The sequence below is a fragment of the Hermetia illucens genome, chromosome 2, assembly GCF_905115235.1.
Source record: "Hermetia illucens chromosome 2, iHerIll2.2.curated.20191125, whole genome shotgun sequence".
NCBI classification, from domain to species: domain Eukaryota; kingdom Metazoa; phylum Arthropoda; class Insecta; order Diptera; family Stratiomyidae; genus Hermetia; species Hermetia illucens.
Window position 1 is genome coordinate 112,503,884 of NC_051850.1, and position 27,873 is coordinate 112,531,756.

The following is a 27,873-nucleotide window of genomic DNA, read 5'->3' on the forward strand; positions in this document are numbered from 1 at the left end:
TGCTCATTACCGATAAGAGATATTAAATACACTGATTGCATCTAGCAAATAACGTCGGTGGGAAATATGCCAACTATTACATACAGTCAACCAATTAAAAAGATGGACAGTGACGGCAATAAACTTTGAAGTCAAATATCTGGAAAACCAGCTGATATTTTTAAATGAGTTATGAAAGAGAAAAGAATAATATTTCATGTGTGTTTTCTACCGTTGTTATTGTTTTTATTATTTTGCCCAATCAAAAACTTGGACACTTCGAGTTATCATTTCTTATCGGCAACACGTAACGTGATTACGGATTAAAAAGAGTACCGTTATGTTTCGTATTGTGTCTAGAAGTGCTGGGCTTCCTAGCATCTCCTGCAACGATTAGTTCCTTACAAGTATCGCGCGGTAAAGGCCCGAAAATGGACAATAATCGGTTGTCTCGTAACTTAAAATATTCGAAAACAACAACTATCACACAGAATTTGGAGAACAAAAGTTTAGTGACAGTTCATCCTCAAACTGTCCGAAATTCGCTCCATAGGGAGGGATACAGGGCCTACACTCTGAGAAAGAAGCCACCCCTTTTCCAAAAGAATATTAAACAAGTCGGAATACCGGGAGCTCGCGCTTCAGGTATAAAGATTTTGTGTTCATCTTATGTAAGAAACTTCATATTTTTTCAAACTACAAGGCATACGTACATATTACAACCATAGATATTATCCTCACCCTAAACAAACAAACTGCCAATTTCCGAATACTGTACATATATATGCACATATATAAATTGATCGTACCCATATTTCCGATTTACCGCGTGCCCAAAAGCATAGCCCAAAAACATACATGTGTACATATATAGCACACATATTATGGTTTAATGTACAAATATATCTATCTGAATTAGACACTACCTGCAAACTTCACTAGCACATTTTTTTTTTTTGTGCGTACACGGAGGTGGAAAATCTTAGAAAGACACGTCCGCCGCAGCTCCGCCGCCCGAACGGCGGAACAACAGCGGGCGCGTGTGAGATTCACACCCACTAAAAACCACCCCCGGTCTCTCCAGCCCCAGCCCCACGGGACCACCATAGAGGTATTACTTCGCGGGGTAGGTTTGCTCTTAGGCACTCATCCTTCTCCTATTTGCAGCTTTCCTCCTTCTTTGTTCCTTCTGCAACTCCTCCTGCATTTGGATGATTGCGGAGCCAACCGCAAGCCACTTCTCCTCGGACTCCAGCATCTCAGCAACCAAGCTCTCCGGGGTCCCGCTCCTGCCCAGCACCTGGTTTAAGCTCCTTCTTTCCATCGCAAATCGTGGGCAGTGAAACATCACATGCTCTGGATCCTCCGGTATGCCATCGCATCTGGGACAGTTCGGAAAATCATCCAACCCAAAGCGGTGCAGATACTGTCTGTAGCAACCTCCGTGTCCCGTGAGGAACTGGGTAATGTGGTAGTTGGTATCCCCATATTTTCGCTCAAGCCACACCCTAATGTTGGGAATGAGCCTGTGCGTCCACCGACCTTTCGCAGACTCGTCCCATCTGCGTTGCCAGAGATCAAGCGACTCTGACCTTGCCGCATTTCTACTCTGTGCATGCCCCTCCATATTTCTTGCATTGTACAGGACACTCATTTCTTTGCCCAGAATGTCAACCGGGATCATGCCTGCCACCGCCAATACTGCCTCTTCTGATGTGGTTCTAAAAGCACTGCAAACCCTCAAAGCCATCCGCCGGTAAACCGAGTTCACCTGCTTCCGTCTCTGAGAGTTTGCAAGCGCCTCTGCCCACACAGGCGACGAGTAGAGCAGGATGGAGCGCACCACTCCGGCTAGCACCAACCTCCGGCAATGTTTCGGCCCACCAATATTTGGCAACATTTTTGCAAGTGCCGTGGTGGCACTGGCTACCGTTTGGCATGCATACTCTAGCTGCTCCCTAAAACTCAACTTGGTGTCAATTATTACCCCCAGATATTTGATAGCCGGCTTTGATAAGACCGTATGTCCACCGACCTCCACTTTTACAGTGTTATTTTTCCTGCGTTTCGTTATTAAGACCGCTTCCGTTTTCGCGTCCGCCAGGGTCAGCCCGGCCTTTTCTAGCCAGGACTTTACCGCTCTCACTGTTTCTGTTGCGTAAACCTCCACATCTTCTGGGTGTTTTGCTGCAACAACCACAGCTAGGTCATCGGCAAAGCCGACAATCGTAGTCCCCTCTGGGACGGGAAGAGCAAGCACCCCATTATACATGATATTCCACAACAGGGGACCAAGTACCGATCCCTGTGGTACCCCGGCTGTGACAATGTACTCTTTGGGGCCCTCATCCGTCCCGTACCAGAGAGTCCTCTCTGAGAGGTAGTTTTCCACCAAATTCGCTAAGTATCCGGGGACACCTATGTCAGCCAACGCCCCTTTAATTCTATTCCAGTTGGCCGAGTTGAATGCGTTTTTGACATCCAACGCCACCACGGCACAGCAGAAATCAGTGCACCTTTTGCCAGATTTACCACCATGCCAATTGCGTCCACCGTAGAGTGGGCGCGTCGGAAACCAAACTGGCGTTCCGACAAACCATTCCTGGCTTCGACGATAGGCAGGAATCTGTTGTAAATGACTCTCTCCATCATCTTCCCCATTGTATCCAACAGGCAGATAGGACGATACGACGCTGAGTTTCCAGGTTGCTTGCCAGGCTTCGGAAGCAACACCAACTTTTGCTTTTTCCACTGGGCAGGGAATATTCCTTCTTTTAGGCACGCCTCGAAGGTGTTGGCGAAAAGGTCGGGTCTAGTGTTCACTGCCAGTTTCAAAGCTCGGTTGGGGATGCCATCTAAACCTGGGGCTTTGTTGTCACCGAACCTACCACATATTTCCCGCAGCTCCTCCACAGTTACAGGCGGTATTATGCCGTCATTTGACTGGACAAAAATTTGCCTTCCCCTTTTTCGTGGTGAGGGAACAGAGTGGTAACAATCTGTTTCAGGGAGGATACACACATGTCTGACTAAAAACTAAAACAAAATAGTTCTTTGAACTTACTTCGTTGTGGTATTGACGAATTGATATGGGATGATGACGTCATATACGTTTCACCCCTATAACTTTGTTAATAATGGGTGGATTTTCTTCAAACTTGACTAAATTGTGCATAATGTTATCCCTTATACACATGCCAAACTCTGTACTTCCGGGATGGACATAAGGGGGGTTTTATCGGCTAAAATTCTAAACTGTGGAAATATACTGTTATTAACTTTATTTGTGCAGATATCGGAACCGGATGTATTTTGAGGCCTAGAATTCGTAGAGAAGCACCACTGTGATTTTTTCAGATTTTTCGGTTGGATAGGTTCTGAGAACGAGACCTGTTATACTTTTTGATGGTAATATTTGAGCCCTCACTCCTCTATGTTTCACCCGATATCAAATATGGAACCAGTTACTAATTGAGCCCTTTCATTTGATACCCCATATGGAGATATTTTTTGAAAAAGACTTAAACTTAGTACAAAATGGCGCCACTTACTGTATGTAAAAGGAAGAAAAGATCACATGCTCTCACCAATTTTCGTGACAATCGGTCTAGCCGTTTCGGAATAAATCGGGTGTGACAGACAGACAGACAGACAGACATCAACTCGATTCTATAAGGTTTTTTTCACACAAAACATTAAAAACGAATTGAAGATGCTCAAAAGTTCGTTTATAAGCCAGAAAATTTTTGGAAAACAGTTATTTTTCGCAACGAGTCGAAATTTAACATTTTCAGTTCTGATAAATCCGATAGAGAACTTGTGGGCACACGTCGAAAAGGAACTATGAAAAAGGGGGATAAAGAACAAAAATGATTTAGAATATCACATAAAGGATATCTGGAGCTCTATTCCTGCGGAAGTCACCGAAAAACTTTTAGGGTCGATGAAAAGAAGATTTCTCCCAGTTTTAAAAGCTAATGGTCACCACACCAAATACTAATTTACCCAATTGTTGACATAAATTTATTTTCTTTTTATTAATTTGATGTGATCAAGTTTTTTTTTGCAGTGCAAAACGCAAATTTGTTGGTTTTAGCACTATTTTTCTGTTAAAAATAGCACTAATAAAATAATAGTAACGGTAAAACCTCATATAAAAAATGTTGTTCTTCTTTCAAGAATTTATTAAAAAATATCAACAAGCTTTCGAGATGTTTGACTTCAAAGTGTATTGCTGTGACTATCCAACTTTTTCATTGGTTGACTGTATGTATGCTACTTCGGCAGATGTTGGTCGGTAGGCGCACAAGGTCCATATGTAACTCCAATTTTATGCTGTAGGATCTTTCCTCTAGACAGACAGTTGCATCATTCTTGCAAGCAATGTGCTGGTGGTAGACACTTTCATTGCTATGCTCTTGAGAGGTGCCTTAAACGATACAGCTTAGTTTGCTTGATGTTTCAGCGGTTTCCTTTCATGGCTTGTTGATCAAAATCAACTCAGTTTCATGCTCTGCAAGTGCCAAACCTGAATTCAACACGTTTTAGTAGTTCTATAACAAAAAATAACAATTCAAAAACCCTTCCCTTCTTTACCAAAAATTTTTCCCAATTTAGTAAAGAAGGAAACAGTTTTGGTTTTGCGCCGAGGTCCACCAACTCGATATCCCTAAAAGCTGTCTGGCGTCCTGACCTACGCCATCGTTCCATCTTAGGCAGGGTCTGCCTCGTCTTCTTTTTTTACCATAGATATTGCCCTTATAGACTTTCCGGGTGGGATCATCCTCATCCATACGGATTAAGTGACCCGCCCACCGCAACCTGTTGAGCCGGATTTTATCCACAACCGGACGGTCATGGTATCGCTCACAGATTTCGTCATTGTATAGGCTACGGAATCGTCCATCCTGATGTAAGGGGCCAAAAATTCTTCGGAGGATTCTTCTCTCGAACGCAGTCAAGAGTTCACAATTTTTCTTGCTAAGAACCCAAGTTTCCGAGGAATACATGAGGACTGGCAAGATCATAGTCTTGTACAGTAAGAGCTTTGACCCTATGGTGAGACGTTTCGAGCGGGACAGTTTTTGTAAGCTGAAGTAGGCTCTGTTGGCGAACAACAACCGTGCGCGGACTTCATCATTGTAGCTGTTATCGGTTGTGATTTTCGACCTTAGATAGGAGAAATTGTCAACGGTATCAAAGTTGTATTCTCCTATCCTTATTCTTTCTGTTTGACCAGTACGGTTTGCTGTTGTTGGTTGGTTGGTTTTCGGTGCTGATGTTGCCACCATATATTTTGTCTTGCCTTCATTGATGTGCAGCCCAAGATCTCACGCCAATCGCCGCCTACATTTGTACATCTCGGGTGGTTCTTCCCATGATGTCGATATCGTCAGCATAGGCCAGTAGTTGGGTGGACTTGAAGAGGATCGTACCTCTTGCATTTACCTCAGCATCACGGATCACTTTCTCGAGGGACAGGTTAAAGAGGACGCATGATAGGGCATCCCCTTGTCGTAGACCGTTGTTGATGTCGAATGGTCTTGAGAGTGATCCTGCTGCTTTTATCTGGCCTCGCACATTGGTCAGGGTCAGCCTAGTCAGCCTTATTAACTTCGTCGGGATACCGAATTCTCTCATGGCCGTGTACAGTTTTACCCTGGCTATGCTATCATAGGCGGCTTTAAAGTCGATGAACAGATGGTGCAACTGTTGTCCATATTCCAAAAGTTTTTCCATCGCTTGCCGCAGAGACAAAATCTGATCTGTTTCTGGTTTGCCTGGAGTGAAGCCTCTTTGGTATTGGGAAATGATGTTCTGAGCATATGGGGCTATCCGGCCTAGCAAGATAGTGGAGAATATCTTATAGATGGTACTCAGCAACGTGATACCTCTATAATTGCTGCACTGTGTGATAACTCCCTTTTTATGTATGAGACAGATAATGCCTCGTTGCCAATCGTCAGGCATTGATTCGCTGTCCCATACCTTGAGCACAAGTTGATGAACCACTTGGTGTAACTGGTCGCCTCCATATTTAACCAATTCGGCTGTAATTCCATCGGCTCCTGGCGACTTATGATTTTTTAGCCGATGAATTGCACGGACTATTTCTCCTAAACTTGGTGTTCGCAGTATTTGTCCGTCGTCTTCAGTTGGCGGGACCTCCAACTCGCCGATGTTCTGGTTGTTCAGTAGCTCATCAAAGTACTCAACCCATCGCTCCAATATGCCCATTCTGTCGGAAATCAGATTTCCCCTCTTTGTCTCGGCAGGGTGAGCATCGAGGTGTATAAGGCTTCATCCTGCTGACTTGTTGGTAAAACTTGCGCGCCTGGTGCGGTTGCTCCCTGTACTTTTCTAGTTCACAGACTTGTTGGTTCTCCCAGGCTTCCTTTTTCCGTCTGTGAAGCCCCTCCCCCGCTCGACGGAGTTCGTGATAAGTCTCTGCGCGGCCCCGCGTTCTTTGAGAATGCAACATTACTCGGTATGCGGCATTCTTCCGCTCCGTTGCTAGCTTACATTCATCGTCAAACTAGCCGTTCCAACTCCTTCTGCGGCTGGGACCAAATATGCTTGTGGCCGTATCAATGATAACGTTCTTCAGGTGGTTCTGAAGATCATTTGTTGATACTTCATCTCCAGGTCCTCTGTTGACTGCGGTTATTGCGGCATCCATTTCCCTCTTATAGGTGTCGCGAAGGGTTATATTGTGGATAGCTTCAGTGTTCACTCTCACCTGATTGTCAGAGGGGATTCTAGGTGGTTTTGTTATTCGAGCTCGGAGCACCATGCCAACGCGATAGTGATCCGAGTCTATATTGGCCCCCCTATATGTTCTGACATTCATCAAGGCTGAGAGGTGGCGGCGTTCGATCAACACGTGGTCAATTTGGTTGAAAGTGGCCCCGTCTGGAGAGGCCCACGTATGTTTGTGAACCGCTTTCCGCGCAAACCAGGTACTTCCAACAACCATTTCGTGTGACCCTGCTAATTGAATAATCCGCAGTCCGTTATCATTTGTTTTTTCGTGTAAGCTATGGGAGTCAACGTATCGCCTGAATACGGGCTCCTTCCCTACTTGGCTGTTAAAATCCCCAAGTATGATTTTGATATCATATCTGGGACAGGCTTCGACGGTTTGTTCTACTGCCTCGTAGAAGGTATCCTTCTCCGACTCTGCAGTCTCCTCTGTAGTCTCCTCTGTAGGGGCGTGAACGTTAATGAGGCTTATATTTCTAAACTTGCCTCGCAAGTGCAGAGTGCATAGCCGTTCGCTTATGTTTTCAAAGCCGATAATAGCAGGTTTCATTTTTTGGCTGACTAAGAAACCTAGTCCGAGCACATGGTTTACTGAATGACCGCTATAATATATGGTGTAGTGGCTCTTCTCCAGGAAACCGGTCCCTGTCCATCGCATCTCTTGTAACGCTGTTATATCAGCCCTATATTGGGACAGGGTATCGACTAGCTGCTCATCAGCTTCATCTCTATACAGGGAGCGCACGTTCCATGAGAAAATGCGCAAATCGTTGATCCATTGTCGGTGCCGGGTCCGTCGTTTTAAAGTCCGTCCTGTCCAAGGTTCCTGTTGTGGCTTCGTAACAAGTTGTTTTCCGTGTAGAGTTGTGAGCCCTACGTAACCCCCAACCTGGAGGACCAGTTGGTACAATTTGTCCCGTTTTTAGGCGCGGGAGACTCGCCTTCATCCTTCTCCGTCTGCAGCTTTTCGTTAAGAAAGAGCTCCCAGCGGTCACCACGTGGAAGTGGAGATAGGGTTTGGTAGTAGAGCTGTTGGTGTTGGTTCAGCAGGCATTTCCCAGGTTTTATGCTCCATCGTGGGTACCAATCCACGTTTCGCCCTGGGACCCTATTTCTATGGTCGCGATAAACTCCTTTATGAGACGTAACGAGTCGAAAACACCTACACGTCAAGAGAATCCTTTCCGATTAGTTTGATTTGTTGAATTTTCTAGTAACAGCGGTGATCACCTTCCATGTACTACTCCCATATACCAGTGCAGGAAGAACATTGGCTAGGACCCTTTTCAACTTGATGTTGGAGTTGAAAATTTCCACATACCATCGGTAGAAACAATACCTTTTAGGTATGCTAATTGTTCAACCCTTCCGGTATTCTCCCCCCATAACGCTTCCACCGTTGTGTTTCGCTGTCTTTTTTGTGAGCCTAACATGGACATCTTTAGGTTGGCGTACATAGCGTGCATAATAATTGGAGAACAAATTAAATTTGAATCCGTCAATTCATAGAACGTTTTACTATTTCTTCTCTCCTTCAAATCCTTCCTAGGAGAGATGATTTTTGGCATATGCTCATCCTTAAATGATGTAAGTGTGGCAAAGTTGCTTTTTTAGCTATTCTCCCGTATATATTGCTTGCCTGTACTTGTCTCCGAAACAACAACAAACAAGTCGGGAAACCGGAAGCTGGGCGCTTCAGGTATGAAAGGTTTTGTTTGCTTCTTCTGTGAGTATATTTGAGTGTAGAACTATCCCATTTGTACGTAGCCTGTTAATAATATGCATTTAGCATGTCAGATTTAGTACTTCGGGTTGTAAATTTACACGGTTAAGACAACTTTGAGCTACTGTAACTTTGATGCTAATAGTATGATTTTGATCAAACTTGAAGATAATATTCTTCATATTATATTTTATACTACTACCAACTTTTTTAACTCTGAGATAAACTTAAGGGAGGTTTTACTCAATTTTCCCAAAAATATGGTAATATACTGTTATTAACCTAATTTGAAGAGATATCGATATGGAGAGTATTTTGAAGCCTGGGCACCGTATAGAGGCAGATGATTCATGATTTTTTCAGATTTCGGTTGTGTAGTTTCTGAGAATGGGTCCGTTAAAGAAATCATCACTTTGCACCCCTCCCACTCCCCGCCTTTTGAGTAAATCTCAAAACGGCTTCGAAAAGTACTAATCGAGACCTTTTATTTGATACCCCACATGACTATATTTGGTGAAAAAAATGTTTACACCCCTCTTTTACATAAATGCCCCCCCCCCCCTAAATCTCAAGGTTGGAGGATATCACACACCGCATGTCTGGGGGTCCACAGGTCGGACCTTCTCACCAAATTTCGTGTCAATCGGTATCGCCTTAAAAATCAGTGTTTTTTACTTTGATCTTCCCAGATAAGGGCCATTCAAGACCGTAACGGGACACTACAGTACACTCTAGGAGGCAATGTGGCCAGCATTTCGCTCGTCCGTGATTATTACCCTGATATGCTCAGGTACTCATTCGACTGAGTCGACTGGTAGCGGACATCCAGTCACGGTACACACCTCTCTGCCGCCAGTGAGTTTCAGCTGCAATAGGCTAGCACTCTAACCACGAAGCCATCCGAGTACCTTTCAGACTGGAATGAAATAATTGACCCCTTTAGGCCACTCTCTTCTTCATATTGTTCTAAAAGTTATCGTGTTATGTAAATAATTTTCTTTTTGCTATTTGTTTTTTGTTTGGTTATAAGGAAGCATTGATGATCAATAATACGCGCATGTAGAAAAATTTTCGTGACCAAAACTGAGGCCCTAACAAGAAAATTCATACATTCATCATTGTTCGATATTGTTTATCGGGAACATCGTCTATGAGTTTCTGAATTAACCAACCTTGCGAGATATTTTCAAGGAAATTGAGTCAATTCAGATGCAAGCAATAAATGGTTTTAGGAAGGATGAGATTGATTGCTTGATATTTACATATTTTACATTTTTCTCTGTTTACAGGTGACCGAAAATTGATGCAGGCACTGGTTTTCGACGCACGAGTGACAGAGTGGTTCACCAAGAATCTTAGCCACAGTACAAAGGAGGATAAAGGGTGAGTGAAGTTATATATTGATTACATATTAAGTAGCTTTGTTTTCACCAGCAGGCCAAAATAATAGGATAAATACAAAGTATACCACTTGTCCACTTTTGCAACAATAAAATCCTTTGTTGAAAATTCATACATATACTTCGGTATTCCCAGGAAAGTTATATTACAAACATTTTGGGCGCATTCGTTTTTAAGCTGTTGTGATCACGTATTTTGAATTATATAGTCTCGGCTGCCTATTCTTTATCTGATCAATACTAAAGTAAAAGGGACAACTCCATATTTTCTTCACATTGACGACATATAGCCGAAGTCACTACCCACTGTGATAGTGTAAGCAATAATATCCCGTAAAGAGTCCTGCTAGGGTCTTCATTCCTTTCTGTTTAATTCTTGCAACTTTTCGCATCAGAGTAGACAGTGAATGGCCTAAGGATAAATGCTGGTTCTGGTCCCACCAGTGTAGAATCAGATCCTTGGCAAGTCAGTCTGTCAACCTCTTCATTTCGAGCGATGTTCGAGTGCCTCACACCCAGGTCAGTAATGTTTCGCGCGACCACGTTTCAGTAGCAGCTGGTCCAATTGCACACACCAATTGCCTCGATATGGTATTGTTATTTGGTGCTGATAACGCTGCTCGACCACTGAAACAGATTCTTCTGCTGCAATATGGCTATATGGCTTCCCGCCTTCCCAGTGTTTATCGTGTGTTCATAAAGTGCCCGGTAATAGATTAGCATATCGAAAGTTTGAACCCTACTCTCCCCACCAATAACACATGGTTCAGGAATCAAATTTATGACTGCTTTGCAGCAATTGATCCGATGAGTGATTGGTGCAATGGCACTTTACAATGTTGCAAATTGGTTTGAGAAACACCTTGTCTACGCTTTAGGTGAAGATGCTATGAAGATGCTACATCCAACTCCGAAATGCCGATTGTAAAAGAAAGTCCCCAGTCTACCAAATCTGTTTTCGTCCTAACAATATCCAGTGGTGGTATAGAGGTTATTCTGGGTATCAAGTTGTTCCAAAGTTTCAGCGCTATTAAGATTTTAATCTAAAAACCGGAGAAAGCTGTTATTGAACAAAAGCAGCTGAGAGACCTGCTTCAGGGTTAGTCGCGCACCCACCCACATATCATCAAGTCAGGAGCAGTACTACTTGAAGCGATCACCCGTACTTCAGCAAAATTTAGCTGTAATATTTTGCGATAAACACCTACCAAATATGCGTTAAAGCAATCCTTACAGCTAGTAAGATTTTCTTCCTACGCTGTTCGCATCGCTCATTATCGGAACCTTATGAATTGGTGTCGTCATACAAAATACAGTCAACAGCTTCAATAAACTTTCACTGCAAATGGAGACTTATGCATTGCCAACGGGGTCTTTTTTGCTGTTATTTAGTTTAACGGGTTGGAATCGTCGTGCATTATCTTATAAGTATGGGCGGTGGCGAAAAAACTGCAGAACTGGTCAAAACTAGAGAGCAGAGCTCTCCCAAAAACCTAAAAAGATGGCGAAAATGACAGTCAAGGTGCGCCAACAAATACGCGATTTTGGAAGTCATCAAAGGACCGCTCAACGCCCTCATTGCAGTTTGACTATCGCTGCACCTGTCCTTCAACCCCTCATCAATCACCCAGGCTGCTATCCTTGGGATAGCATATACTCCAACCTGAAAGACTGTTGCATATTGCCCCAAAAGAAAAACCCATTCCCCGTTTTCACTCGAAAGGTTGACTCCTGCCTCAGAACTCTGTTCTGTTTTTGAACCATCATAGAATAATTCCGTATATCCCGCCGTGAATTCTTCTGGAACTCCCCGTTTTCTCTATTTCTATCTTTTTGTCTAGAATAACTCCCATGTATTTGACTTCTTCGGAGAGTTGGAAGGTTGCACCACCCTGACCCTCCTTTTTATAAATAATACCATTGTGGTTTATTTGGTTTATTTGGATTTGCTGAAATCCGTGCCTGAGGCATAATCTGTCAATCAACTCAACAGCGCGCTGTGTATTTCTGCACATTGTTCCGAGATCCCGATTAACAACTAGGACAGCCATGTCATCTGCATAGGCTTGGGCAAGTATTGGCCGATTTTGTGATTCGCATAGTAGTGAGTTGATCAACATGCTCCACAGAAGCGGCGATAGCATACTTCCTGCGTTAGCATAGTATAGATGCACTTAATTAAGGTTTCATCGACACCATACTCTGTGGCGCCATCACAAAGCTTATGGAAAAGTACAAAAGTCAAACGCCCCTTCAATGTTCATGGACACCGTCATCGCGTACTCGTCTATCAGAGTTGCGTCCTCTATGTTGGAAACCGAAGAGAGAAGAGCAGACTTACATGAGTTTTCACGCTGGTAATCGTGTTGGTTTTCATTGATTGGGTACGACCTTAGCGCCTTCTGTAACCCAGAGCAAGACATTCTCGGAAAATATTTCTTATAAGTTGTTCTAAGTGCTCTATACCCTCCTTTCGCATCACGGAACAAATGCCATCCATTTCGGATGCTTTAAAGTGATCAAAGAATAGTATAATATCTCTTGTCTTTTCAATAGTAACCACCGCTCTCGCAGTGTCCCAATTTCCCTTGCAACACTTTCATGTTGAAATGTGAAAACCGACACTAACTGAAAAGTCTGGTGGGTCCGTTGTGGATCTCACAATCTCTGGATATTGCCAAACTTGGTAGTATAGTAACGCCTATGTCCTCATTCCCAACAAGCTTCGCCTGTTTTCACAGTACCTTCTGCTGTCGTCGACTAGGAGTCCGAGCTTCATGGATCTGGCTTTTCACTGAAATGGAGAGTATGTTGTCAGATATTTTCGTGGGGGAACATGAATCTCGTGAATCCTCTAAAATCCGTGCCTCTACTGTCATTTGATTAGTCAATCGAGGGTGGATTCGAAGTCTCTGACTTCTTACCACTTAGAGAAATACAATCCGTTGTTTCTATCATAATGTGCTGCGGACACCTTAAGTGTAGCAATAAATTACTACATGCTCCTCCATAATGTGGTGCCCGAAGAGAAGGCAGAATAGGCTTCGGCCCATTTGGTTTTCAATTGAATAAGTGGAGGATTTGTGTCTAAACTTCAGTTCCATCCATGAAGTCTGGGCTGGATCGTCACGACCGAAGTTTAATTCTTGTGTTAGTTTTTTCTTGTATATTGGATGATTACCTACCATGGCCTTTGTTTTACTAACGAAAGTAGGCTGATCTTGGCAGAGGTTCTTTTTGACAAGATGAGGCTATTTAAAGCCTGCTATACAGAATTCATTTTTCGCGCTTATATCATAACTCGTGCCACCACTTAACACTTGGGACAGTAGTCACACCTTGGCTTGGATTTTGGTCACCATTTTGTCTCCTCTAGTTTCCCATAGGATCTTCGTTACTGAGTAACTTTATCAATAGGGTGAGCAAATGGGAAAATTAAATTGAACGAAGCCAACTTATTATATGTTAAGAACAAAAATTGTGTCCTAATTTAAGTCAGTTTTGCTCTTACAGAGTTTTTCACAAAAGCGACAGAGGACATCACGTTTAAACATATGCACTTAACCTAACAATGAACTTAGAAGCTAAATTTATCCAAGTATTACATATTAAAGCGTTCCCCGCTCAAACTTATTTTAGGGCTGCAAAATTTTACAAAAACATAAACTACAATGAAGGCACGATACGGAAAAATCTGAAGGAAATTTTGCTATTACTCACCGTTATAGTAGATTGAATTTTTCGTTTTCATTAATCGTCTGCCTTTTAGTAGAAATTCAGTCAAAATGATCCCTGTGAGTTTGGATTTTAAGAACACATTCAAAGTCTTCCCTGCTTGTCGTAAAAGGCGACTAAACGGGTAGAAATGTGTGCTACCAACCTACACATTTTGAAACTTTCTGCTACCGAAGCAACAACAACATCTCGGATAGGGAACTTTTGGCTATCGAAAACGGATTATGATTGGTTCCTGGAATGTACTCACGCGACAACGCTTACTTCCACTCTTGCGAAAATTCCATTCCAGGCGACTTTAAAAGGTGACGTTGCGATCATGATGGGTAGCTCTGTTAAAACCATGCGTGGGCATGTGATAGGCAGCACGGTCTTGGCAACCGTAATGATAATGGTGGGAGGTTTATAGATTTCTACGTGATCGAAAGTTTCGTCATTAGTGGCACATTGTTTTCGCACAGAATTTGCCATAAGGTCACTTGGATTTCAACTGACCGACACCGTATGAACAATAAAATTGACTTTTAAATGTCTGTAACAAGAGAAACGCAAACTTCTGGTGGTCGCTAACGTTCGCTTGCGTGCTGCGTTGGGCACTTTCCCCAGGGTTGAAGAGCTGCGACCCTCCAAGTTCAACATCGGCTGCTTATTGGACGGTAAATACCCAGCGGAATTGCGGAAGCGACCCAATAAAAGGAAGGGATTGAAAGCCCTATTGACCTCTGCGAATGATGGCGGAGGGGAGAATTCAGCGTAGTGTATGCTATGACACAAAGGAGTTAGTTATTGCGGTAGTCAGGGAAGCGGAAGATGCCGCAGAACGCAATGATTTCAGAAGTGTATACCGCCTAAAGAAACTACTTACATGTATTCGCAAACCCTTCGTTGATCCTGTGAAGGCCGTTAATGGTTGACTCCTCATCCACAATGGCAAAAAACTGAAGAGGTGGAAGGTATACTTCAGAACAGTTCTTAACCATACCACCTCTTGGAGATGAAATTATCACTCATCGTAACATTCGAACACGGACTGTTCCTTCAAGCAGAGGATAAATCATTTCAACAATTAATGCACTCAAATGGAGTAAAGCCGCTAGGCTTGACGATCTCTCCGCAAAGTTATTTATCGTTTTACCAGCTACTTCCATTCGTATAGAAATCCTGCTAACCCCAGACCATCCCTAAAGAGTGGAAGAAGGGGATTATCATTCAGACTCCAAAGAAGACCAAAGAAGAGCACCCGTTTTGAGTACGACAGTTGGATGGGTATTTACGTGCTCCTTGCCGTCGCAAAGATAATAGCTAAAGTAATTTTGGAATGCATTAAAGCAAACCTCGAATGCCTGATAGACAGATAACATGCTGGTTTCCACTCTACACCATCATTTTAGAACACTTCCACATGCTCTCAGCGTGAACAGAGAGCGTGCTCTACGCAGGAAGGATTTTCGGAAAAACTAGTAGCTATTATCAGAGCGATATATGATGACACAAAATGTCACGTATTGCATCGAAGTAAAATCTCTAAGGAATTTGAGATTCAAAGCAGAGTCCGCCAGATTTGCATCTTGTCACCAATATGCTTTCTCTTTCCTCATACATCTACGCTGATGACATCTTTGCTCTCTCGTCGATCTCATTGGGTCGTAAATATGATCAAATGGCTCTGGATTTGGAAAGAGAGGCAAAAATAGTTAGACTGAAGATAAACACCAACAAAATCAAGGTTCTCAATCTGAAGGGTCATTGCAGTCTTCCTATCTGCATTAATGGACAAGACATCGAAGGCATCGATCAATTTGGATATCTAATAAGCGTCGTTTCTGTCGACAATCGCACCTAACCGCTATCTTATCTAAAATCTGGAAATATAGTTATCTCAACACCAAAATCAAGATGAGACTGATACATATTAGTGCTCTTTCTATGTATCTATATCAGAGTGACACATAGAAACTGACCCCCCTGTCACTCAAGGCTCCAAGTCTTCGTCAACACCTGTCAGTGACGTATCATCAGAGTACGTTACGAGTGGATCGCCCCAAAAACACTTGGTGCAGGACAGTATAGAAAGAGTGCAGTCGTCTCGGGAAATGGGGTTCACGCGCTGTAACCCACCAAGGGGTGAATAGGGACCCCCCTTATTCAGGGGGGGGGGAGTACCACGAGTACGGAGTACGCAGTACCACGAAACTTACCGGAGATTATCTGGTACCGCAGGAACCGGGATGGCCGTCTGAACCATATGATCCAGACGAATTTTTGAGGGATGTGTTCCCGGCGCGATTATTTGTGGTCGGTCCCGTTGTGGGAGTTTCAAGGTGGTTGTGGTTGTGCCCATAGAGCAGAGCCCTTTTTGTGTTTACCAAAAACCTTATTATAATCGGTTTACTGTCTGCCTGTCTGTCTGTCCGTCACACGCATTTTTCTCGGAGATAATTATAGCCATTGGCACCAAATTTGGTAGAAAGGTGGGAACTGTGAACGCTCAGGCATACACTGAGTTACATCCTTTTACATTGAATTTATTTTTGTTTTCATCAAATATAGTCATGTGGGGTATCAAATTAAAGGTCTCAGTTAGTACTTTTTTTTCGAAGCCGGTCTTAGCTTTGAAATTTGTTGGAAAGGTAGAGAGTGCAAGGGATTGAAAGTGATAATTTCTTTAAGGGGGCTATTCTCAGAAACTACCAAACCGAAAAATCTGAAAAAAATCAGGTGGCTGTCACTATATGGTGCCTGGGCTTTGAAATACCTTCCATACCGATATCTGTTCAAATAAAGTTAATAATAGTATATTACTATATTTTTTTTTTAACAATAACAACAATCGTTGGCACAACAATCCATATTGGATCAGGGCCTTGAAGTGTGTTAGAGCACTTCATTCAAGACCGTAACGGTACACTACAGTAGACTGTAGGAGGCAATGTGGTCAGCATTGCGCTCGCCCGAGATTATTACCCTGATTTGACTCAGGTACTCATTCACAGCTGAGTCGACTGGTGTCCGACGTCAAATCACGATACAAATCCCACTGTCGCCAGCGAGATTTGAACCGCGACCTTCCGTACGACAGCCTTGTGCTCTAACCACTCAGCTATCCGGACACGGACGGACGGATTTTTTTTTTAAATTGGCTGGAAACCCCCCTTAAGTTCATCCTAGCATCACGAAATTGCAGTCATGTAGGCTATAATGTAGAGCATGACCTTACCATGTTTGGTGGAAATCGCACTATTACTAACAAAGTTATAATAAGTCAAAGTTTTTGCTTCTCTGAAAATTTAAGATCCATTTTCGGGTGATGAAAGTGATGATTTCTTTCTCAAAAACTACCAAACCGAAAAATCTAAAAAAAAAATCAGGTGGCTGCCACTATATGGTGCCTGGGCTCCGAAATACCTTCCATACCGATATCTGTTCAAATAAAGTTAATAATAGTATATTCATCATCATCAACGGCGCAACATAGACTTTCCGGGTGGGACCATCCTCATCCATACGGATTAAGTGACCCGCCCACCGTAACCTATTGAGCCGGGTTTTGATCCACAACCGGACGGTCATGGTATCGCTCATAGATTTCGTCATTGTGTAGGCTACGGAATCATCTATCCTCATGTAGGAGGCCAAAATATCTTCGGAGGATTCTTCTCTCGAACGCGGCCAAGAGTTCACAATTTCTCTCGCTAAGAACCCAAGTTTCCGAGGAATACATGAGGACTGGCAAGATCATAGTCTTGTACAGTAAGAGCTTTGACCCTATGGTGAGACGTTTCGAGCGGAACAGTTTTTGTAAGCTGAAATAGGCTCTGTTGGCGAACAACAACCGTGCGCGGATTTCATCATCGTAGTTGTTATCGGTTGTGATTTTCGACCTTAGATAGGAGAAATTGTCAACGGTCTCAAAGTTGTATTCTCCTGTCCTTATTCTTCCTGTTTGACCAGTGCGGTTTGATGTTGTTGGTTGGTTGGTTTTCGGTGCTGATGTTGCCACCATATATTTTGTCTTGCCTTCATTGATGTGCAACCCAAGATCTCGCGCCCCCTGCTCAATTTGGACGAAGGTAGTTTGTACGTCTCGGGTGGTTCTTCCCATGATGTCGATATCGTCAGCATAGGCCAGTAGTTAGGTGGACTTAAAGAGGATCGTACCTCTTGCATTTACCTCAGCATCACGGATCACTTTCTTGAGGGCCAGGTTAAAGAGGACGCATGATAGGGCATCCCCTTGTCGTAGACCGTTGTTGATGTCGAATGGTCTTGAGAGTGATCCTGCTGCTTTTATCTGGCCTCGCACATTGGTCAGGGTCAGCCTAGTCAGTCTTATTAATTTCGTCGGGATACCGAATTCTCTCATGGCCGTGTGCAGTTTCATCCTGGCTATGCTATCATAGGCGGCTTTAAAATCGATGAACAGATGGTGCAACTGTTGTCCATATTCCAAAAGTTTTTCCGTCGCTTGCCGCACAGAGAAAATCTGATCTGTTGCTGATTTGCCTGGAGTGAAGCCTCTTTAGTATGGGCCAATGATGTTCTGGGCGTATGAGGCTATCCGACCTAGCAAGATAGTGGAGAATATCTTATAGATGGTACTCAGCAACGTGATACCTCTATAATTGCTGCAAAGTGTGATATCTCCCTTTTTATGTATGAGACAGATAATGCCTCGTTGCCAATCGTCAGGCATTGATTCGCTGTCCCATATCTTGAGCACAAGTTGATGAACCACTTGGTGTAACTGGTCGCCTCCATATTTAACCAATTCGGCTGTAATTCATCGGCTCCTGGCGACTTATGATTTTTTAGCCGATGAATTGTACGGACTGTTTCTCCTAAACTTGGTGGTGGCAGTATTTGTCCGTCGTCTTCAGTTGGCGGGACCTCCAACTCGCCGATGTTCTGGTTGTTCAGTAGCTCATCAAAGTACTCAACCCATCGCTCCAATATGCCCATTCTGTCGAAAATCAGATTTCCCTCTTTGTCTCGCTAGGATGAGCATCGAGGTGTATAAGGCTTCATCCTGCTGACTTGTTGGTAAAACTTCCGCTTTCGGGCCTGGTGCGGTTGCTCCCTGTACTTTTCTAGTTCACAGACTTGTTGGTTCTCCCAGGCTTCCTTTTTCCGTCTGTGAAGTCGCTTCTCCGCTCGACGGAGTTCGTGATAAGTCTCTGCGCGGGTCCACGTTCTTTGAGAATGCAACATTACTCGGTATGCGGCATTCTTCCGTTCCGTTGCTAGCTTACATTCATCGTCAAACTAGCCGTTCCGACTCCTTCTACGGCTGGGACCAAGTATGCTTGTGGCCGTATCAATGATAATGTTCTTCAGGTGGTTGTGAAGATCATTTGTTGATGCTTCATCTCCAGGTCCTCTGTTGACTGCGGTTATTGCGGCTTCCATTTCCCTCTTATAGGTGTCGCGGAGGACTGTGTTGTGGTTTCAGTGTTCACTCTCACCTGATTGTCAGAGGGGATTCTAGGTGATATTGTTATTCGAGCTCGGAGCACCATGCCAACGCGATAGTGATCCGAGTCCTATATTGGCCCCCCTATATGTTCTAACATTCATCAAGGCTGAGAGGAGGCGGCGTTCGATCAACACGTGGTCAATTTGGTTGAAAGTGATCCCGTCTGGAGAGGCCCATGTATGTTTATGGACCGCTTTTCGCGCAAAGCAGGTACTTCCAACAACCATTTCGTGTGACCCTGCTAATTGAATAATCCGCAATCCGTTATCATTTGTTTTTTCGTGTAAGCTATGGGAGCCAACGTATCGCCTGAATACGGGCTCCTTCCCTACTTGGCTGTTAAAATCCCCAAGTATGATTTTAATATCATATCTGGAACAGGCTTCGAGGGTTCGTTCTACTGCCTCATAGAAGGTATCCTTCTCCGACTCTACAGTCTCCTCTGTAGGGGCGTGAACGTTAATGAGGCTTATTTTTCTCAACTTGCCTCGCAAGTGCAGAGTGCATAGCCGTTCGCTTATGTTTTCAAAGCCGATAACAGCAGGTTTCATTTTTTGCCTGACTAAGAAACCTAAACCGAGCACATGGTTTACTGGGTGACCGCTATAATATATGGTGTAGCGGTTCTTCTCCAGGAAACTGCTCCCTGTCCATCGCATCTCTTGTAACGCTGTTATATCAGCCCTATATTGGGACAGGGTATCGGCTAGCTGCTCATCAGCTTTATCTCTGTACAGGGAGCGCACATTCCATGAGAAAATGCGCAAATGGATAATCCATTGTCGTTGCCGGGTTCGTAGTTGTAAGATCCATCCTGTCCGAGGCTCCTCGTGGGTACCAATCCACGTTTCGCCCTGGGACCTACACTACCCTTTGACCACCAATAGTATATTACTATATTTTTTTAATTGGCTGGAAACCCCCCTTAAGTTCATCCTAACATCACGAAATTGCAGTCATGTAAGCTACAATGTAGAGCATAACCTTACCAAGTTTGGTGGAAATCGCACTATTACTAACAAAGTTATAATACGTCAAAGTTTTTGCTTCTTTGAAAATTGAAGACCCACTTTCGGGTGATATTGACATTCATATGTCAATATCACCCGAAAGTGGATACTCTCACGTAATATATGGATATATTATGTGCTACGTACTAAGAAATACACAAAGCCTTTCGTACCTGAAGCGTTCAGCTTCCGGTTTCCCGACTTGTTTGGCTCTAGTGTGGAGTTGTGCTATACAACTCGGGCGCCGTACCCTCTGGTTGCAGCGGAAGTATTAGATAAGCCTCTCATGCGGTCAGTACAAACCACTACCGCTATGTAAATCTAAAATATCGGCGGGACTCTAATTATGATCTCCAAACCAATCCGTATCTGAAGAGGACCGTGGAATTATGCCTACACGGCAAACATTTTCGTTAACCCACTTGAATGTGGGTGTGAAATGTATTGTATTTCCGATATGCTGTAAATAGTTTCCTGAGTAACTTCAACAACACAGGTATGATCTTGAGGATCAGTCAGTAGTGGCAAATTGACGTTATCAGTAGAACAACACATACCACACATTTCTTACTGAAACTTCAAAGCAGGACGATGCAAGTACAATATAGGCTCATTGGATCAATGAGGATATTTCGATGTAATTTTTACTCATTTGCGGTCGATTCTTCATCTAGTTTGAACTTGTTGTGAGCGCTCAGCTTTACGTTGTGTGTCTTGCTCTTCGTAAATTACAATAGCAAGTAGACGCTTTTGCGGAGGGTATATAGCAATATACAAGAAATATTTTTCGAGGATGTCTTGCTCTGGGCTACGTGCCTTCTTCTTGGCAGAAGGTGAAGGTAGTCCTCATACCAAAACCTGGGAAAAATCAGGGGAATCAGCTTAACATCATTTTCGCTGAAACATCTGGAGAGACTGGTGGAGCGCCACATTTGCGAGAAGGTGTTAACAACGTGGAAAGTCCTGTGAGTCTTCTCTTTATTTTTTTGATTTCAAAGATATAGGATGCCACCCAGAAGGGTGAGTAGATGGGGCTGTTCGCGGACATTGAATGGGCTTTTGACTGTGCGCCCTTCCAAAAGCTCTGTGATACAGCCAGAGAGCATGGTGTTGACGAAACTCTAATAAAGTGAATCTATACTTTGCTAACGCAGAGATTGCTGTGCGCTGAAGTGGGTGTTGATCGCTACCTAACAACGGAAGCGATGAAAGGCTGCCCTCAAGGAGGTGTTCTATCGCCACTTCTGTGGAGTATGCTGATCACCTCACTACTATGCGAACTGCAGAATCTGCTAATACACGTTCAAGCTCATGCAGATGTGATGGCTGTGCTGGCTGTTAGTCGAGATCTCGAAATGGTGTGTAGAAATACACAACGCGCCGTTGATTTAATTGACAGTTTGTGTCTCAGGCATGGGCTTTCGGTAAATCCAAATACACCACAATGGTATTATTTACAAAAAGGAGGAAACTGAGTGGTCTTTGCCTTCCAGAGATGAGGGGTACAACCCTTCAACTCCCCGAAGAAGTGAAATATCTGAGAGTTATTCTAGATAAGAAGTTTCTTTGGAACAAACATGCAGAGATAAAGATGAAACGCGCTCTCATAGCTTAAGGGCTGTGTAGGCGGACCTTTGCTTCGACATGGGGACTTAGGCCTCAGGTAGTAATGTGGTTATATGTCGCTATCATCAGGCCGATGTTCGCTTATGCATCCATAGTGTGGTGGGTTAAGATGAAACAAAATTGTTTTCGCTGTAAGCTTGCCACACTGCAATGAACTGTGTGTCTGGGTATCACCGGTGACATGGGCACCTCATCCGGCGCAGCTCTGAATGCATTACTCAATTTACAGCCCTTGGATTTGTTTATTCAGAGCACTGCATGCAGAGGGAAATGAAATCTCGGATTCCTTAGCAAAAGAGGCTTCAATTTTCCCCATGCCCGGACCGGAACCAGCAATTGGGATGCCAGCAGCATTGGCTGATGCTGCTATCAAAAGCTGGGAACAAGCTTCGCATAATGACAGGCGGCGAAGCCTTAATACTGCTAGAGAGACCAAACTTTTCATGTCAGAACCAAACAAACATTCTAGCAAGTTTGGCCTGTCCAAAAGCAGGAGTGCCTCCCTATTGACGCATCAGCGTGTAGCATCATATCCACTAACGGGAGTCCTGCGAAACATAAATGAATCCGGGATATTCCGTTAGACGAGGCAATTGAGTACAACAGCCCAATAAGGTTTGAGTGCTCAGAAGCTTTGCCTCTCCCCTACCTCAAACACACACACACACCCAGACGCTTTTGCTACAAGGTTTGTTATTCGTACACCATGTAGTTGAGGTGCTTCGGCGGCCCGGAAGCTCAAAGCCTCAACTGTTTCAGCAGCTCTTGACGTAGAAGCTCTGATCCGGCGTGGATCTTATTCTTCTCATGTTTAAACAGGTCTTAAAGTAGAAGCTCTGATTGGTTCTAATTCCGGACGTGCGTCCCGTTCTTCAGATATTTCAGCAACTATACTGCATGGTAGTGGCCGATTTTTTGGGTGGAATTTTCAATAATTTTCAGAATTTAATGTCTCACCAATCAACAGTGATTACTTGTCATGACGATTGGTTTAAAGTTGTATAAGTTGATCCATTGTAGCGTCATCTAGGGGCGGTTTACGAAAATATCGGCAGCACCAAAATGTTTTTGATTAAAAACTACATACATATGTATACCGATTTTCATGGTGATTGCATGAACGGTATAGAAATTAATCTATCGCAGACATTAATCTGCCGCAGTGGTGAATTGCATAGAACCAAAATATTTTCCATGGAAAAATACATATATTCACCAATTTTCATGGCGATTAATTGAACGGTTTCGGATTCTATCAATCACAAACAAATATATTTACAACAGCTTCCATTTTTATATAATGGATTCCATTTTTATGAAATAGATTAAAAACTCCAATATTCAAATATTGATATAATACTGAAATTAATATATGCAAAATATTTAGAATTCCCTGATTTTCCCCTTTGAAATATTGTACTTAGTTTAAGTAGTGTGTGACACAATCCAATTATAATTCTAAAAGTGCTACTTATTTTATGCTATATAAATTCCTTCTAATTTCGAGATGCATACGGATGAAGACCATTTTTTATTTACATTATCATAAATTTATATACATTTTCTATAATTTTATCACATTAAAATAAACCTGCACCATTTGAATGGAATAGTCCAAGTCCCATAGCGGTTTTAATGGGATTGTGGCCAAGGTAAATTGCACGAAATGATTAAGGAGTGAACTTGTTGAAACTACTCTTAGGTGAAAAAATGTTAAGGACACTGTTATAATAATATTTTTCTAATTTTATAACTTCCCGTGCTAATAGGAGTGAATTTAAGCAACGTTTCGGTATCACAGTAACTTTTCTGGCTACCCATAGTGGTCTTACTAGATGGCAGGAATTTTACACCAATAAAGCGGACGAGATGCGCCCTGAGTAAGTAAATGAAAGAAGAATCTTATAATTCATAATATTAACTAAAAAAACGCAAATATTACCAAGAATTCCTACTTCAATCCTTCTTATCTTTCCCAAATTTTAGACATGAGTTTAGTGACAACAATCGGCGCTCCATAGACGAGGTCTGGTATAAAAGAGCGGTAGAACAGCATTTTACCGAGCCACAAAGTTTCGTTTATTCAGTACCATTTAATATGGGGGGTAATTATATATATATATTCTTTTTAATATAATCTTATGGTTTCCATCTAAATATTGATAATATTTCAGAGGATCTTTCCGACATATTGGTGACAGCCAGCCATGCTATTTTCCATACAGAAGGGGGGAAAAGTGCGCCAGCAGCTGTAGTTGGCTTTCAATTTCGACATTCAGCTCTTGTTACGCTTTTCAAAAATATTACCAATTACGTACGTATTGTTAGGTTTCTCTTAATCGTTTAACACATTCAGTGCCCACATAATAAAAACTGCTTTTGTCAGTGGCTCTTCCCAAAAAGTATAGAAAAACGAAATATGTAATTGATATGACATAAATACTGTGTCAGAACCTCTTCTCCTCATCCAAAATCATAGTCCACTCATTGAAGCTTTCAACCTCCATATTCTTCAGTCAAGACCGATTGACATGAAATTTGGGGTGGGGGTGGCAAAGAAACAAAAGGTATATAGTGCCAAAATGCGCTGCGTAGTGTGACACCTCTTCTAAAAAACCATACGTTTTCTGCACAAGTCAAAGTTTGCAGAAGGAAAGATATTTCATAACAAAAATAATAGTTTTTCTTTTATTTTTTTGAAGGTAGAAGATGGACTGAGTTATAGGTCGGCAAACTTGCATTCGTAATGGGTAAAAAAGAAAATTTCTGTTACTACGAAATCGTCGCAACATAACTTCCGTCTCTTATAGCGCCTTCCACTCCTACCCTATGTCCATCGGCCTTGACTGAATGACTGGCCTATCACTATCCAGATTCTAGTGAATGTTGGTTGAAAGTGTCTTTCGGTCGGGCAGTGGGTTAAATCTAGAATTTAATAGTAAATCAAGTCACAAAAATTTCTTTCATTACCCCCGCGCTAGGGGCGGCGTGGGCACTGAAAATGTTAAGTAGCAAATATTTTCATTTCCTTTTTCTTTTTTATATATTAAAGATCTGAAAAAATCGTCTCATAAAAATGTGCTCCTCGTCAGTTAGAAAGCTAGACTTACATAACCGTAGAATCAAAAATAATTCCAAAATTCTAGCAAAACAATTAATTGCCCATTAATCATGCTATACGATGCCTGTGGTCATTTTTGTTTCTACTTCAATTATTTCGATGCATCTGATTTTCTTCAACATGTGTGTCTTCCATTCCTTTGTCGAACCATCCCATTGTCGAATTGCTCACCGAAAATATTAATACTCATATCAATTTGAGTCCCTTAACATCATTAGTGTCCCCATATAGCCCTGTAGCAAGGCATAGAGAATATTGGCAAGTAATAGCTTCAACTTGATCATGATGTTGATGTAACTGCGTTTCCGCATTTTGCGTAAAATAGAGAAGGCGGATTCACCAAGTGGCATCGGAACAATTGCGTGCCAGCCTTCATTTTTCTCCCTTGGTCGACGTCCATAACCAGATGTCATAAGTGTAGTTAAAGTGTTTAAGGTATGATATCATGGTCCATCGAAGTGCTGCACGCCTCGGCCAAGGAAGTATAAAAGATTCAATGATGACAAGAAGCATTATAATACCATCGGTGACGGAATACAACCTTGGTGGACTCCGCTGTAGATTTCGAGTTCCTACATAAACCCGCACATTACTTAACATTTGTCCGAGTGGTGTTGATCTGGAGAGTAGCTTACCTCTTATCGATCAGGCTCGCAAGGTACTCCTTTATGAGCTCCATTACCTTACAATAGCAGAACTGATAGTTTTCACATTCCAAGCGAATGCCTTTCTTCTAGACCTTAACTATTATAACGATCTTCCATTTCTTCCTCTATATGAAACGTTTTAAAAGCGAAAGGAGTTCAGTAGCTACGGCAACTTAAGTACATTGAGGAAGTCCTTCGAGACCGAGAAACGCATCATCGCTCCATCTCAGAGTGACATTGATGTTTTAGCCTAAAAGCTAGCTACAGAGGAATCAACATGACTGGATGCTCGACATATTTTACCTGAAGCCCGACAGTCAAATTTTTCGACTGTCGGCAAGGCTGAATTTTTGCATAAGTATCGAGCCAAGATCAACAAATACAGGATAAATATTGTCAACAAGGTAAATGGAGGATGAAGAGTTGCCAGAAGCTCTGCCTAATATCTAAGTTTGACTAGTCTTTGCAACTTTAGAGCTTTTAACTTCCCTTAATCTTCCACTTACTCCTGACTATCTGCTCACGCACTTGTCTTCTAGTGGGCCTTCTCACTATCAAAATGTTACCTCACTGACAACAGCCCAATCATTTCCAAGTAAAATATTCCCGAAGCAGCTCTTTTCGACGCGAAACGCTTCAACGCAGTCTTCCATTGAGTCATGTTATTTTATCTGTAGCTTATTCTCCGTCTGTTCCGTCGTCCAGTAATATCCCTTTTAGATTTTCAACACGGTAGTATTGACTAATGTCAGGCATCCATTTTACGTATGTTTAGCCGTCAGAATCCATGAGTAGAGGTTCAATGTAACACGTTGTATATTCAGTTGTTAACTTGCAATATTATAAAACTTATATTAAACTTTGTAGGTTCACCATAAGGTTGATTATGGCTCAGATTTTGCTGACAATGTGAGTATTTACAGAAAATATTATACAAATAGTTGCAATAACAGGAAGGTATAATGAATGCCAATGAAACAAGACAGCGCGATGGTTGAGTTGGTTAAGCCTCTCAATCTCGTTGCGCCGAGTTCAAATCCTAACCCATCATCATCATCAATGGCACAAAAACCGATATCCGTCGTTGCCAATTCGGTATCCCTAAAACGCTGTCTAGCGCTCTGGCCTATGCCATCGCTCGGTAATGGTGGGGATTAAGTGACCCGCCACAACCAAATTGTCATGGTACCGCTCGATCATTTAAATCCAGATTTGATATCATTTTCGGAAACTACATAAACTACATTCTTATAAACAGATATTTTTTCCATTGGAGACGTCATCATCACTTCGAAGATATAACTGTTTAAATTTTAAAGGAATATCAAAATCGATTTTTTATCTAAATTTCAATCTCCGTCAATGTGAATGAGAAATGGCAATTTTCTTTCCTTGGTGACAGTCCATATTACCTTCGGCAGCCAAATTGTGGTCGCGGAGATCAATTTAAACTTTAAAAAAATCCCAGAAGCCCCTGATCTTAACCAAACGTGATGCCAGTAAATGTCGCGAGAATACACCAGATGGCGGGGAATTATCTGAGACGAATTAAATAGTGAAGAGAGGAGCCTATGGTGGGATATAGCTACGCTATGCCGTTCCAAGCATTTCGTTGGCGGACTTTTTACAGACATAGTTTCCTGTAGGTAACTCCTGGCACCTCATTAAAACGCTCCGTGACATTATCGTGTTAGTTGACCTCATTTTTCTGGAAAATGTGCTTTTGTACTTGCGGTACCAAATTTCTCACGGTCGCACTTAATCGATTTAATGGTTGTAGTGTGCGCCTGTTATATTCATCAATAGTGACCTTAAACTTAGCCTTGTCCGACCTGTTTCGCCGCCCTTTTTTTCTATTTTGCCAAACCCCGGCGGAATTTCATTGGTTTCAAGTCCAGATGTACTATGACCGGTGTTTATTGCACCCCTCTTCTTGGGCTCAGTTTTCCTCTCGGAAATTTGTGTTATACTGAGGCCGACTGGTTTATTTAGGGAATTCCTATCTAGTTTTTCCACATACTGGGGTGCTATGGCTTTCATTCCGTTCACTTGTTTTAACAGCTGTTGATTCCTGACTTGAAGTCAACTGTTATTCCCTTCAAACTTCTCCTTGTATAATCTCCTCCGCTAACCTAGACTAGGTTTTGTGTAAAACAAAAATTTATTAATGTCGATTCACTGTCTGTCTGTTACACGTACTTTTCTCCAAAACGGCTACACCGATTCAAACGAAATTGGGTGGACATATGGGGACTATGAAATCCAACTCATGCAGTGTGTGACATAAATTTACGTGGCAATTAAAGGGAACCCCCTATATATGCAAAGCGGGGATATACAAATTTTTTTCACCGTATATTGTCATGTAGGATATGAAATGAACGGCCCCAATGAAAT

At 42.5% G+C, this 27,873-nt stretch overlaps 1 protein-coding gene across 9 annotated transcripts in view; it reads left to right on the top strand.

The window, feature by feature from the left end:
• LOC119648352 (voltage-dependent calcium channel subunit alpha-2/delta-3) overlaps nt 1-27,873 on the top strand; it is a 78,046-nt gene that overhangs the window by 41,833 nt on the left and 8,340 nt on the right. For 3 of the 9 annotated variants that reach the window (XM_038050054.1, XM_038050057.1, XM_038050059.1), the window contains 6 exons: nt 9,754-9,847; nt 23,322-23,360; nt 23,478-23,588; nt 23,695-23,813; nt 23,883-24,022; nt 26,344-26,385. In XM_038050054.1, coding sequence (XP_037905982.1) covers nt 9,754-9,847; nt 23,322-23,360; nt 23,478-23,588; nt 23,695-23,813; nt 23,883-24,022; nt 26,344-26,385 — 545 coding nt within the window. The remainder of the gene's footprint in view (nt 1-9,753; nt 9,848-23,321; nt 23,361-23,477; nt 23,589-23,694; nt 23,814-23,882; nt 24,023-26,343; nt 26,386-27,873) is intronic. The other 6 variants (XM_038050055.1, XM_038050061.1, XM_038050062.1 and 3 more) reach the window with 3 other exon arrangements.